The 13,597-nt window shown below is 44.1% G+C and overlaps 1 protein-coding gene across 23 annotated transcripts in view; it reads right to left on the minus strand.

Moving 5' to 3' along the window:
• macf1a (microtubule actin crosslinking factor 1a) overlaps positions 1-13,597 on the minus strand; it is a 196,732-nt gene that overhangs the window by 46,791 nt on the left and 136,344 nt on the right. For all 23 annotated transcript variants that reach the window (XM_046418693.1, XM_046418692.1, XM_046418690.1 and 20 more), the window contains 8 exons: positions 12,457-12,656; positions 11,915-12,142; positions 11,546-11,822; positions 10,588-11,186; positions 10,145-10,333; positions 9,816-10,022; positions 8,193-8,510; positions 7,867-8,049 (listed from right to left, as the gene is read on the minus strand). In XM_046418693.1, coding sequence (XP_046274649.1) covers positions 7,867-8,049; positions 8,193-8,510; positions 9,816-10,022; positions 10,145-10,333; positions 10,588-11,186; positions 11,546-11,822; positions 11,915-12,142; positions 12,457-12,656 — 2,201 coding nt within the window. The remainder of the gene's footprint in view (positions 1-7,866; positions 8,050-8,192; positions 8,511-9,815; positions 10,023-10,144; positions 10,334-10,587; positions 11,187-11,545; positions 11,823-11,914; positions 12,143-12,456; positions 12,657-13,597) is intronic.

The raw sequence follows: 13,597 nt of genomic DNA on the forward strand, positions 1-13,597 counted from the left end.
ATCCACCGTTCTCCTTTCCAACTCTCTGGGGTAGTTTTATATTAACTAGGAGAGCATTTCACCTGCCTGTGTGTGTGTGTGTGCGCGTGTGTGTGAAAGCATTTATTATTCTCAACTTTTCTTCTGCAGACACACAGACACAAAGACACCTGCACACACATACACACACACACACACACACCTCTCTAAGCAAATAAGCCATGCACTTCTACCACCATGCTGAATAATTTAACTAAACATGGCTGTCAGTCAGCTGCTGTAGACACACTGATGGTATAACGGTAGTTTCAGACTTTGCAGATTTTGTGGCTGATTTGCTGAGTGTTTGTATATGTGTGCAGTTGGGTAACTTCTTCTGAGCTTTTCAATTTAACAGTAACTTAGTCTGCGCACACACACACACGCACAGTCTTCTATTAAAGCTAATAAAATCTTCACACCTTCCCCATGCTGGCTCTCGGTGTGTGAGGCAGCACATTCTCTCAGCTGGCAGTCCACGTTACAGATGGAGTTTAATGTCCATGTGCAATTAATGCAGGAAGGACTTTCCACATTATAAACACTTCGGAGGTCAATTCTCTGCGGCGGTTTACACCATTTGGGGAGTTTTAGTGTAGTAAAAATAGGCTTATCCTCTCTTCTTTATTTCGGCGACCTTCTCTTTCTCTCTCTCTCCCACACACACACCAAACAACACCTGTGAGGCTGCTTGCTGAGAGGTCAGTGCTGGAGGTCATCTCTCTTTTCTCTCTCTCTCTCTCTCTCTTACACACACACACACATACACACTCCCCCACTCTTTTTATTTGAGGCTCCTCCACCTCCCACACATCCATGCACCCACCTGGTTCTCCTACTCACCAGGATCTTACACCTCGACTGTATAATGCAGCTTCAAAAGTCTCCTGTTTCTGTACTCTGAGACGGCATTTATTTCTTTTATTTATTAAGTTTTTTAATTTTTTTTTTATCAGATATGCACAGTAGTACTTGTTATGATGGACAGTAATTTCACTTTTGTGTTAAAGAAATAAAAACACGTTTTATGCTAAAATATAAAGGTGAAGTTTTTATATATTTCACACACAATTAGTGTGTTGAAATTTTAAATTTTACTCCATTTTTTAATACGACTCACAACATCACTCTGGCAGCTTTTCAGCTCTCCAAATTGAATTTTATGTCTTTTCTGAAACTACTACAGGCATAAAACTTTTAAGAAAGCTAATCTTAGTTTTCCTTTTACGTCATCTGAAATCTGGCCTACATCATTTTACTTGAGGCAAAACAATATCTTTATTTCTGTTAGTACTCAAAAAGAGTCTTTCAGGACAAATCTTATAAATATTTGTCTGCGCTCATCTCAGGAGAGTGTACTGGATTTCACTGAACTGAGAGAAGGGAAAAGGAAAAAGGCGAGTGAGAAGGCAAGGCCGAGCCGTGACATGCCTTTCTAATTCACAACAGCTGAAACAATACAGGACCTGAGAGTGAAAAGGCTAAGACATCACACACACACACGCACACACAAGCACACAGACACACACACACAGACATATTTAGAACATACAATGCAAGTCACAACAATCTCTCACTTTCTCGATCAGACGCTGATACACACAGAGAGGTGAGAGGTAGGTGTGTGTGTGTGTGTGTGTGTGTGTGTGTGTGTGTGTGTGCCTGGCTGACTTTATCCGTGTGTATGCCAGCAGGTTACAGGAAAGTTCGGCCGGACGAATCAGCTTATGTGATTAGAGAAATTATGTTAGCGTGATCCAATCAGCCCCTTAGAGAGACAAAATGAACACGCAGAGACAGAAATAAGAGTCATGCAATCAGACATACACAAAGAAACACAATCACACACGAACAGACATGAACACGAAGACAGAAAGAAAACACAGAGACAGAAAGTGGTCCAGGAAAAAAAAATGCAGAGAGCTGGTCGCTGGCGTCCAGATGACGTGTGACTTGGATTAGCTGGGGAGTCATGAGGGGGTTTCTGGGTTCTGACACACTGAACTCCTCTGGCTGCATGCAGCCTTTGAGTCTGAATTTGGCTAACCAACAGCTGCCGACAGGTTAACTTGTAAATCCAGGTCCTGCTGAAAGCCTCGGGGTCTGAATGGGCAGGATAAAAACCCCATTAGTGCCATTTTTCATCATTTTCTTTTATACTTTGTCTCATGTTTCATCATGTGGTTTTCATGTCTATGTTGGGCTTGATAATTACAATCACAACAGTTAGAATACTGATGTGCCTTTTTCAAAAACATAAAACGTGTATCAGAGTTAAAAACACTCGTTTTTCTTTACAGTTCTTGTGTAGTAACCTTTTCAAAGCTGTGCAGGCAGTTTTTCCCAAGGATTTTAGATGTCACACATGATTTATGATTTCCAGACCTGAACAGAAACCTTGCTGAGGGCCCCTGACTCATCCACATTAAATATGGCCTCTCTAGAACACAACGTGATTTACGCTGCCTTGGTTTGTTTTAACACATGCTATCTTAGATATAATCAGGTCAGGATTGAAAAAGCAAAAAAATATTTTGCAGGCAGAAAGTCTGTTTCTGACTTACTAACTGCTAATTACAAAAATCTAAAATTTAAATGTGTAAGAAGCTTTATAGGTGAAAATTAGGACAAGTTCCAGCTTCACAGCATGGGTCAAAAGACAACCAGTGAGCTGCTGGCCCAGTTTGGCTTGACTTTTACTCCCATCATTAAATAGTTGCTGACACAGTTGGTGCGGGGAAGGACAGTGAGTCACTGGCTTACAGATTGTCCAAGGAGTAAAACTACAGGATGATGAGGTGGAGAGCCTGACAGATAGACTATAGGAGGATAAAATAAGAGAGGCGAGGAGGCGAAAGATGTGAAGGAGGAGGAGACGAAGGGCGTGAAGACAGGGGAGGTGTGCAGTCATGATTTAAGACAAGGATTTTCACAAATGTGTGTGCACAAAGACACACATATGCCTCCTGCTCTGCTGTCACCCAGACTAACCAGCCCTTCCCAGGAATGTCCATCTGCAGCTATGAGTTTAGAGCCTCCTAACGCCCCCGTGCTAAAACGCCAGTGTGTGTGTGTGTGTGTGTGTGTGTGTGTGTGTGTTCTCATCCCACCCAGGACTATGTCAGCTGCTTAGGGATGGAGGGAGCCAGTGGCATGCAGAGGGATGTTGATGCCACACCCTAGTGTGTGTGTGTGTGTGTGTGTGTGTGTGTGTGTGTGTGTGTGTGTGTGTGTGTGAGCGTGCGTGTGTGTGTGAGGGTGGGGTAAGGAGACAGCTGAGATTCCAGATTGCACCCCGAAAAAGACTGGAATTAGAAGCATCCTCTGATGCAGAGTGCAGGCACACACACACCTCTCATCGGCTCACAGTTCAACCCAAAATACAAGCACAGATTCCACAGTGGCACATACGTGCAGACAGGATGGCCATGTATAAACATGTACATGATAAATAGCAGAGAGAGAAGCAGGCAGACAGACCTGCTTCTCATACAAAACTTCACTGTCTCGCTCATTCATTCACTACATCTGTATACAACAGACACTCAGCAGGAAGCAGTAAATTGAGACTTTGGACACACATCAATGTGTCGCAGGAGTGCAACTTTCTACTCTACAAAATGTGACACCGTGTATCGATAAGTTCCACACTCAGAATCTGGAAGGTGAAAGTAGCGGTCAGGAAATGCAGTATACTTTATAGTAAACAGAGAGTGATTTTAAATTGTGTCTATCACATGAGGTTTGTCAGCCACGATTTTTAGTCGTCCATTTCCTCCATTTCCAATACAACCATCTGCACAGCCTGCAGGATTAAAACAATACTTTTGACACATTACTAGAAGTAATAAAAACAACAATAAAAAAACAACAAAACACAAGCAGCTGTATGAGATTTTTGCATCAAAACTAGTCTAGCTCATCTCATGCAAAATCAAAGAAACTAAGAATCTGAAGCAACATTGGAAGCCAAAAAGTCCTGTCTGGTGCTAATGTTTGACAGGAAAGCCAATAAAGAGGAAACTGCTCCCTCTCTCTTAGACCCAGTAATGCTCTGTGAGATCACTGCTGAGAAGTTTAAAAAATAATCTGGCTACATCACCTCCCACTCCCATGACCCCTTATCCCATGGCTGCCCTCCACCCATACACACACACACACACACACCATGTCCTGAGCCCCCTCCTCTTTCTAAGCATCGGCATGACATCATCCCTCTGAATTGGAAATGGGGTCTGTTGGGGGGAGGGGAGGGAGACTGGGGAGAGGGGAGAGGGGTGGCCTGGTCTGTTTTGGAGCCAGACAGACATGTTTAGGTTTGAAATGAGCCGAGCTGGATCGGTTACAGAGAAACAGAGAGAGAGGGAGAGTGAGAGAATGTAGAGGGAGGAAGAAACAAAGCGGGACAGGAGGCGGCTTCAAACAGTGGAAGAAAGACACGTTCACATCTTTTTTTCTCCCTCTTCAGACTGCTAGTGCAGGATATACACTGCAGCGTCAAGAAGGTATAAAGTCAACAAAGGGTCAGATAGAAGACAACATGCAGAAAAAACTCTCCGTATTCCATTATTTCCTTATCTGTCTCTCAGTGCCTGTAAGCCTGCATCGTCATCCTGCCCTCTGTGATGATCTGCCATCTTTCTCCTTGTTTTCGCTCTCACTTTCTCTATTCTCGACATTCATCCCCAACTACCCTGCCATCGTTACCCTCCTATAAATACCCCTGTGCCCCCAGATAGAGTGACAGACTATTTCTCCATGCTCTACATACCCCGCAGACAGTAGTTATTATACATTCTGCCCCTGCTATTACCCAGTCTGCCAGCAGACCGTCTGCACCTCAGCTCACAGCTTTAACAGAGGAAAATCTTAATCGGCACACGAGCAACATGATTAACACCTACATTCTGGCTTATGTTATCTGGGCTTAGTAATGTCTTGAATTGCTTAGTTCTTTTGTTTGCAATTTTTGAATTGACGTTTCTTTAAAGATGCGTGAAAAAAACAAAACATGCCAGAATAAACACAAACCACTGCGCAAACAAGAAGACTTTTGGCACATGTGAGGAAAACAGTCTGAACAGAGTGACATAAAACTAGACTATAAGAGTTTACAAAAGAAATGTGATGTCAAAGATTAAATGTAAGTAATTAACTTTGTTTACTTCTCAACAAATTCAGCCTTCTTAGTTCTCTTTTCATTAAATGAATATTGTACAGCGAGGCTTTATTATTTTGTCAGGATTTTTTGCCACCAATTCTCTTTATCCATTTAAGTTCCTCTGTCTTGCTCAGGTACATAATTTTAAAATTTGAAATATTTCTTTAGGCAGATTATTCCCAGTCATCTGCAGTGTTAGTGCACCTGTAAACCTGCTCACCGAGGGGATTCATTTCACTGTACACCAGACAAAACACATACAACAGCCTGACACTCTTTGTCTGATCTGTCTCTCTTTTTCAAGTGCGGCATATTTAGTGTTTCACAGCTTTCTCTCTCTCTCTCTCTCTCTGACGCTCCCTCCCTTCATCCTTCTCTCAACACCTCTTTATCTTCTCTCTCTGTCTGTTTGTTCTGTGCCACGCATTCAGTCGCCTCGCTCTCATTAAGAGACCGGCGAGGGGGAAGAAGAGCAGAAACAAGCAGACACAGAGAGGTTAGTAGGTCGACACAGAGAGATGTTAAAGAGCAAAAAAATGTTTCACAAAATATTCTAATTTCTTTTAAAAAAAAAGGGGTAAAGATGGAGGAAAAAAGAGAGGTCAGGAATAAAAAAAAGCATGAAAGAGGATGAAGAGAAACGGGAGAAAAATGTTCTTTGATCCTCCCACACATCCTAACAGCTAACTCTCTGGGGAACAAGCAGGAGTCCTACTAAATCGTTCATGAAAGAGATTAGTCCTCCGATCACATGAGCCATCAGTCATTTTCAAAATAAAAACCACAACCTTCTCAGAGCAGACAAAACCAGATGAAAAAATAAACGGTCTTGTGCATGGAGAGCCGTGCGTACTGCTCCTGAGATTTCACATAGTTTTCTAAAGTGGACAGGATGTTACATCATGGCAAGAAAATGTGCTCTTTAATGATAGTAGTTAGGCTGAAAGGGCTTTCTGTACCCACAAAATGAGCCGTGCAGTAACGCAATAAAATACAACTGAGGTGCCAGCAAAGCGCATTCCTGAGGTCGGCTCCTATGCATTTCTACACAATAAAGTGGGATTTCTCTTTAAATGCAGAAGCAAACTACAGCTGTTCACGTCTTAATGCTAAGATATCACCAGAAGGAAACAATATGCTATAATGAATTTATTTATGTGAAGCTTGTTTTCGGGCTCCTTTTCCCTTCAGTCTTCACTCAGAACACAGCCAAGTATAAAAACATTCACATTAGGACCAAATGACTCAGTAAACACTGACTTTCCAGCATTGGAGTCACTGATGTGTCTGTCTGCTCGCTGTTGCAATGAGAAGATATACAATATACAGCGCTATTCATTAAATGATAAGCGACTAGCAAACAATTACCAGTAGTGAATTAAATTAATTACAGCACCAATGCAATGAATCCAAACTCTCTAATGTGAAGGACTTCCTCATATCTTTGTAAACAGAAAATGTTTTGGTTCAGTGGGTTCTGATAAACTATGATCAGGATCATATTTTGTAGCATCTTGACCTAATTCAAGTAACTTGATTGGCCAGAAGCCTCTGATGTTATTACTAAGTTTTGTCTTTAACTTTCACATATTTTCTGTGCATTCAAACAACAACATGTACAACAATTAAGTAAGTTTACACGGACTGTTCAAAAGCCAGGCGACCACTGAGGGTTTGCCAATGGGGGACTGTGTCCTCAAACACCATCTTGTTCTGCAATACTTGTCAAATGCTTGAGGTAAAAGCAACAACAGAGAGGCAGTGACGTTAACCACAAGAGAAGGGGGGAAAAAAAACAAAAAAACGAGATGGTATCAAATTTAGACCAACGTCACTCACCACAATGACAAGGCTAACAAGTTCAAAACGCCGAAAGGGTGGAGCTTGGACATCATCAAGATAAGGTAAGTGTGTTTAAGAGCCAGAGAGACACAGACAGAGGTGTGTGTGTGTGTGTTTGTTAGTGGGAAGAAGAATAAGAGCAGCAGAACTATCCTTTTAAGAAAAAAATGCGACATGATTCAGCAGCATGTCAGGCATTTTAAAGAGATGTGTGACTCGTCTGACTCCACAATACACACCACAGCCCCTCACTCACTCACCCACACACACACATACACACACACACTCTTACCTCATGCTCTCTAGAGGTATGAGCAAGACAAAAGGCTGGATACAGACCTCCTCAGAGGCTCTACAAATACTGAATGTCACCATTCATGACCGACGCGCACACACACACACACACACACACAGCTGGGCCCTAAACCTAAGCTAATGTTATGCTGAAGATTTTCTGTTCAACTGTGCAAATTAGTTTCAATGGCATGATGGGGTGGGAAGAGTCTGGTAACACAGGCAGGCACAACCTTTTCACCCTGAGCTCTGCTAGTTTCTCTCATGTTTTTACCAACACAGACGGGTGGATATCATAACCCCCTGAGCTAGTGACACACACTATACCACAGAAAACCTAAACTAAACCAAATGGAATTATGAAGAAAGAGGAAATCAGGAATCTAAGAAAATACTGTCAAACAGATTTCAATCAGCTTCTCGCAGCTTCCTCAACACAGGAAGTGATCACGGACATCCTGTCACTTCACACACACACACACGCTTCAGCTCACTCTTATACAAACACATCACACTCCTGTAAGTGACCAGCAAAGAGAAGTTGATCCTACCTTGAACTCCTGCAGCTGCTGTTTGATCATCTCCACCTCCGTGCCGACCATGCTCTGTGCATTCAGCCCCTCTTCAGCCCTCCCCAGCAAGCCTTGCAGCTCACTGACCAGCCTGTAGAACTCTCGAACCCTCTCAGCAGCGTCCTCGATCTGGTCCAACCTGGCCTGGCCGCGCTCACTCAGCTGGATGATATTCAACAGAAATAAAGCAATTGTGACTACATGAATTTCCCTCGGGATCAATAAAGTATCTATCTATCATGAGGTGAGTCAACAACCACCACCAAATGATGACAACCACTATCATCATTTTCCATCCTCCTCACCTTGCCAGCCTGGCGGCTCAGAGCCTCTGTCTCTCGCCTGAGAGCCAGAAGGTCAGGTGAGGAGCCTTCTCGTCGCAGCATGGTGCTGCACTCTGATGAATGACCCTCCAGTTCTGTTCTGAGGTTGGCTAGGCGGGACAAGAAGCCTTTCAGGGCGTCGGACTGAGAGGCCAGGGAGTCAGCATCACGTCCAACGGGACTGAGGGAGTCAAGTTCATCATCGAGGTCGGCAAGGCGTGAGAAGACATCGCGCACGTGAGACTGGACTTCGCCGACGCCCTGCAGTCTGGACTCCAGAGAGGAGCAGCAATGCTCGATCTGTTGGAGGAAAAAGATAGAACGAGCCGGAGAGAGCAAAAAAACAGAGGTCATCAGTACTGCAGTACTAATGCAGTACTTATTCAAGGCATCACATAATCCGGACACGGAATAAAAGTCACAGTTTGTCACAAAATGGAAAACAAAACCACAATGAATAAAGGACAGTGAGGTGTTTGTGTGATACAAAAAGATGACCTAATCAAAGCAAAAATTCATCATGTAGAGAGAAGCCTGAGTGGTAATATTTCCCATCACAACTGAATGGACCACTGGAACAGAAAGACAAGTACGCAAACCAGAACGTGATGCAACACAACAGCATTGTGGGTGCAAGCCACAGTGAGCAGAGGCATTATCTAAGTCGATCTGCATCATCTCCAGCAGTACAGCAAAAGTGACATAAGATCAATATTTTAAAAAGGGAAACAAAACATCTCAGTGAATAACTGCGTAGTGCAATGGTTTCATATACAGTTAGAGTTCCTGTGATAGATGCAACCTTAAATGGAGTATTAGGAGGCTGAATTGCAGACAATAGATGCAAGAGTGTGGGTGCTGAATTCTCACAGCTCTGGTTTACATTTCAAACACTTCATCAAATGAAGACGTGTCGAATGTCCACAATGACCATATATGACTGCTGTGAGTCAAATAGCCAAACTCCTCTGACATCTACACTTGTTCTGCTCTCTCTCAGCTCACTGACACTCGTCTGCGAAGCACCCACACACACACACACACACACACACACACACACACACACACAGAGAGAAAGATCTTACACCACCACACACAGTGACCCTTGGTGTAAATACTTCCTCTGGTTTTACAACTTCTTTCCACTCCAGATGGCATAAATTGCTGATGTTAAATTCATTTCTCAGTGTTATGACGCCTTTCATCTCTCTCTCTCTGTTACTCTTCATGTTCTGTTTTCTCTCAGCTACCTGCTGGGTGGAGCACTCTGCTCTGCTTTAATATGTGGGTCAAGTATATTTTGGACATCCACCATCTTCCATTGCTGATCTCTGATCAGATTTTAGGAGGATAAAGTTCCCACTGAAATAAATCAACTATGAAGGAAACTGCAGTGATGAATGTTGACAAGAAGCTACAACCACCACCTTCACTTGAACTTCATTAGTGCATTGTACAGAGTGTCAGAAATTATACTGAACATCCAGTAACTCAAAACCTGAATATGTCTTCCTGTCCAGAGAGGAAACACCTGGAAAAGCATTTACAACAAACAACGCATTTCCACTTGTGGTCTCTTTTCCTGACTGTGACCCTGCTCCTCACCTTTTCAGTGACTTCATCAAACTCTTTCTCGGTCTCCTTGGCCTGCTCCTGAAGCCTCTGGGCCCCCTCAGTGCTGCCTCCTGGTGTCTGTGGTGAGTCCTGTACCAGCCCCTGGGCCAGGTCTCTGAGGTACACCACCTGAGGCCTCAGTGATCTCAGACTCTCCTGCTGACTCCTGAGCCGCTCCAGGCTCTTGGCACTGCATGCCTGAATAGGAGAGAAGTAAACACAAACCGTCCAAGCCTGAATTATGTCTCTATAATGACCATGCAATTATAACGTCATTGATGCTCCATTTTGCACAGTGAAAGTAACACAGGGACGAATACCTGTGGTCCCAGAGCCTCCTGCACTTCAATCTGGTGCTTGGCGGCCTCCAGCCTCCTCTCTGCAGCCTGTCTGCCCTCTTCAAACTCTTTCAGGCGGCCAGCCAGCTCCTCCAGCTGGGCGGTGCGGTTATGGAGCCTCTCACTCAGTTTGTCCACCCTGCGGTTCAACTGAGCCTTCTCATCTCGTACCTACAGAAAATTTGTCTCATCAGTAAAGCCTTTCTTCACTTACCTTAAAATTGCACCTTTACCAGTTAGTAATTACAATGGTACAATGACATAGTAAACCACAACAAAACATATGAAAAGGCACCTGAAATCCCAAAGCATGATAATTAAGCTATAAAGCACATCTGAATCAGGCAGATGAAGCAATCTTCACACATATACTCCAAACAATATACTTGATAGTAGAAACCAAAGTCTTTAATCAGTAAAAGTACCTCGTCCTCCCCTATGCAGCATTGTTCAAGCAGCTGGTCTGCAGCAGTATTGAAGGCCTCAACAAGAGGCTGTCGTCTCTCAAGGTCCAGAGACAGACCGCGAGCCTTCTGCAAAGCCTCCTCCAGGGCCGATGGATCCAGTGACGGCTGAATGTCTCCATCTTTCTGCTCACACTCTGCCAACCACGGTGTCAGCTCGGCCTTGTGCTGCTGGTAGGTGTCCGCTTTGCTCAGGGTGGTCTTCAGTCTGCCCTCTCGATCCGAGATTCTCTGGTTCAGCCCATCCCAGTCCTGCCTCAAGGTGGCCAGACGAGACTGCAGGGCAGATCGTTCATCTCCACCCGCCGGCAGTGTGGCCAGAAGCGACACTCCCTCGGCTTGAATTAGCTCGTAGGAACCTCGCTGACTGGCGATCCCACGCTGGAGTTCACCTGTTTGTGCCAACAGGGAGCGGATAGCCTCAGGCTGACAGGGCAGAGAGTCGGCGGATGATTCTCTGGGATCCGCCTGCTTGTCCAGCCAGGAACGCAACTCTTCAAACATCTGCTGAAACTGCTGAGTGGACGACAAGGCAGTCTGGAGCTGAGACAGACCGTCAGCTAGCGGGAAGAAAAGCAAAGCATGAGGGATTACTAAGATAAACAAAGAAAAACATTTTTAAACAAAAAGGGACAAAGATTTGTTGAATTTATTTCAGAGGATTTGTTAGCAGTCTTTTTATACAATCAAATCAATATTTCCATTAGAGCTAAAAAGGGATAAAGTTTGAAAGGGAACATTGTTTGACAACTTCAAAATTTAACTCCTCAGTTTATTAAAGAGGGTCATTATCTCTGTATAGAAAAGCATGACAAGCAAATAAACTGTGATAAACATACCACAACATTCACAGAACACTGGGTCATTTAGAACCCACTAAAAGCACAGATGCTATGTCAACAACATAAACTCCACAAACCTGCGCGCTCCTCTAAACTCTTCAGTGGCCCGCTGACACTCTCCAGTCGTTTACTCAGCTCTTCCTTCAGGTAGGGTTCGGCCACGATGGCGCTCAGCTCCTGGCAGAGCCTCTCAGCCTCAGCCAGCTCAGTCCGTCGTCTCTCCAGCTCTGAGCGGATCTCTCCAGTTTCCTGCAGGCGACGTTTCAGCGCCTCAGGTTGGGCGCTCAGCGAGGCCTGAGCATCCAACCTCTCGCTCAGAGCAGATACACTGGAGGCGAGCTCCCTGAGCAAAGCCTGGGCAGCAGAGGACGACGGTTACAAAATCCTAACGTTATGGTGACAGTATACACTTCAAACAATAAAACCTTGGGTCTAACTAGACGCACCTGGTACCGTTCGCTGGTCCCTTGGGCCTGGTCAATGTGGTTTGATCTCTGACTCAGTCGGTTTGTTAGGTCCTCCCACTGCTGGGAGATGGAGCCCAGCTCAGCGCGGACCTCCTCCAGGTCCTTGGGGTCCTGAGCAGAGTCCCCAGTCTGGGACAGGATTCCCTCAGCAGATTGTGTCAGCTGGTCAAACTGCGGTCGTCTGGTCTCAAACTCACGCAGCATAAACTTGAAGAAAGGCGAGATCAGTGCATATTATTCAGTAACGCCATCAGGAACAAAAATAGAAAATCTCATAAGCAAAAGAAGTTGTGTGTCAAACGAAGAAAAGCCTGGAAAATATCTAGGAAAATTTGAAATCCTGCCCTTTTTAATAACTGTAGTATATCTTACACACTGCTTTGTGATTTTAATTGCCCCGTGTATGTATGCCAAATCCTAAAACATGTTCGTCAGATTGCTTTCATGTCTGAGGGGGATTTAAGTCTCTAAATAAGAGAGCACCATCTCTGTGATTCTGTCTGCAGTCTCCTGTCACATACCTGGACTTGTTGTTTCTGTGTGTTAAGCATGTTGGGGTCGATGCTCAGTGGTCCCAGGACACTCATCATCAGCTCCTTTTCCCTCAGCCACGGGCCCAGCTGATTGGCCGCTGAGGCAAAGCTGCCCAGCCTATCGGCACATGTCTCCAATTCGGTCTGCCTCTGGGCTGCAGTCTGATTGGCCATCTGCCAGCGGGAGTCTGGGGAAATTACCAATGGAGACAGGAATGGCAATGAATGTATGTATATATTTTATTATGACAAATCGTCCAGAGTTTTGTGTGTAGTTTAAGAGAATTGCTTTTATAAAATAAAAGTGTAAAACAATAAAGTCCTCTTACAGTACAATGTAAATCATATCAGAGATGGGGATTTAAAACTGACTGAAGAACACTGATGAAACAATAAGACATTTTTCATCCTCTGTCCCTCCTCCTACTTCTCCTGTCTCTTTCTCCCTCTCTGACTCATGTTCTGGGCATCTAGCTATGTGTCTATATTACGTCCACATGGCTTTGAAAAGGCATTATGAAATATGAAATAAAAAGGCCCCCTTCTTGGATTTCACCTTAAATATTTCTGTCTCCGTTACCTCATAGGAGGCCCTGGTAAAAATATCAAGTATGAGAGCAAACAAATAGCTCTGACAGGAACACTTCCCACTCTCTCAGTGAGAGTACTGATCTCAATTCCTCACCATCTCTTAGAAAAATGACAAATCGTGAGGCTTTTTAACGGTTTTCAAATCACATCAAAGTAAAAATGTTCAACCTTGATTCCTTCTTCTTTCTCTCATATTTATGGGAGTTTCTAACAGACCTAAGACAACATAAAGTCACTGACTGTCCTCACAGACCACATTCCTCTACATTACTCTCGGTCCCTGAGACGGTGTTTGTTCTCGTCATCACTAATTTCCATCTCTTGTATGTTACATCCATGACTGCCTCAGGTGCTGACACAGTACACTTTCTTCATAATGGCTCTCCCTGGACAGGTTCCTTTACTTGTAAACTCTGCGCTGTAATCACCAGACAGTATATCAATGATCTCTACAGAACATCACATCTGCTAGCTGTTGTATCCCAGACATGTTCTACTAGTTCCATCCATTATTCTATTTTAGTTTTTGCCTTTAGCT

The sequence above is a fragment of the Scatophagus argus genome, chromosome 17, assembly GCF_020382885.2.
Source record: "Scatophagus argus isolate fScaArg1 chromosome 17, fScaArg1.pri, whole genome shotgun sequence".
Classification (NCBI taxonomy): domain Eukaryota; kingdom Metazoa; phylum Chordata; class Actinopteri; family Scatophagidae; genus Scatophagus; species Scatophagus argus.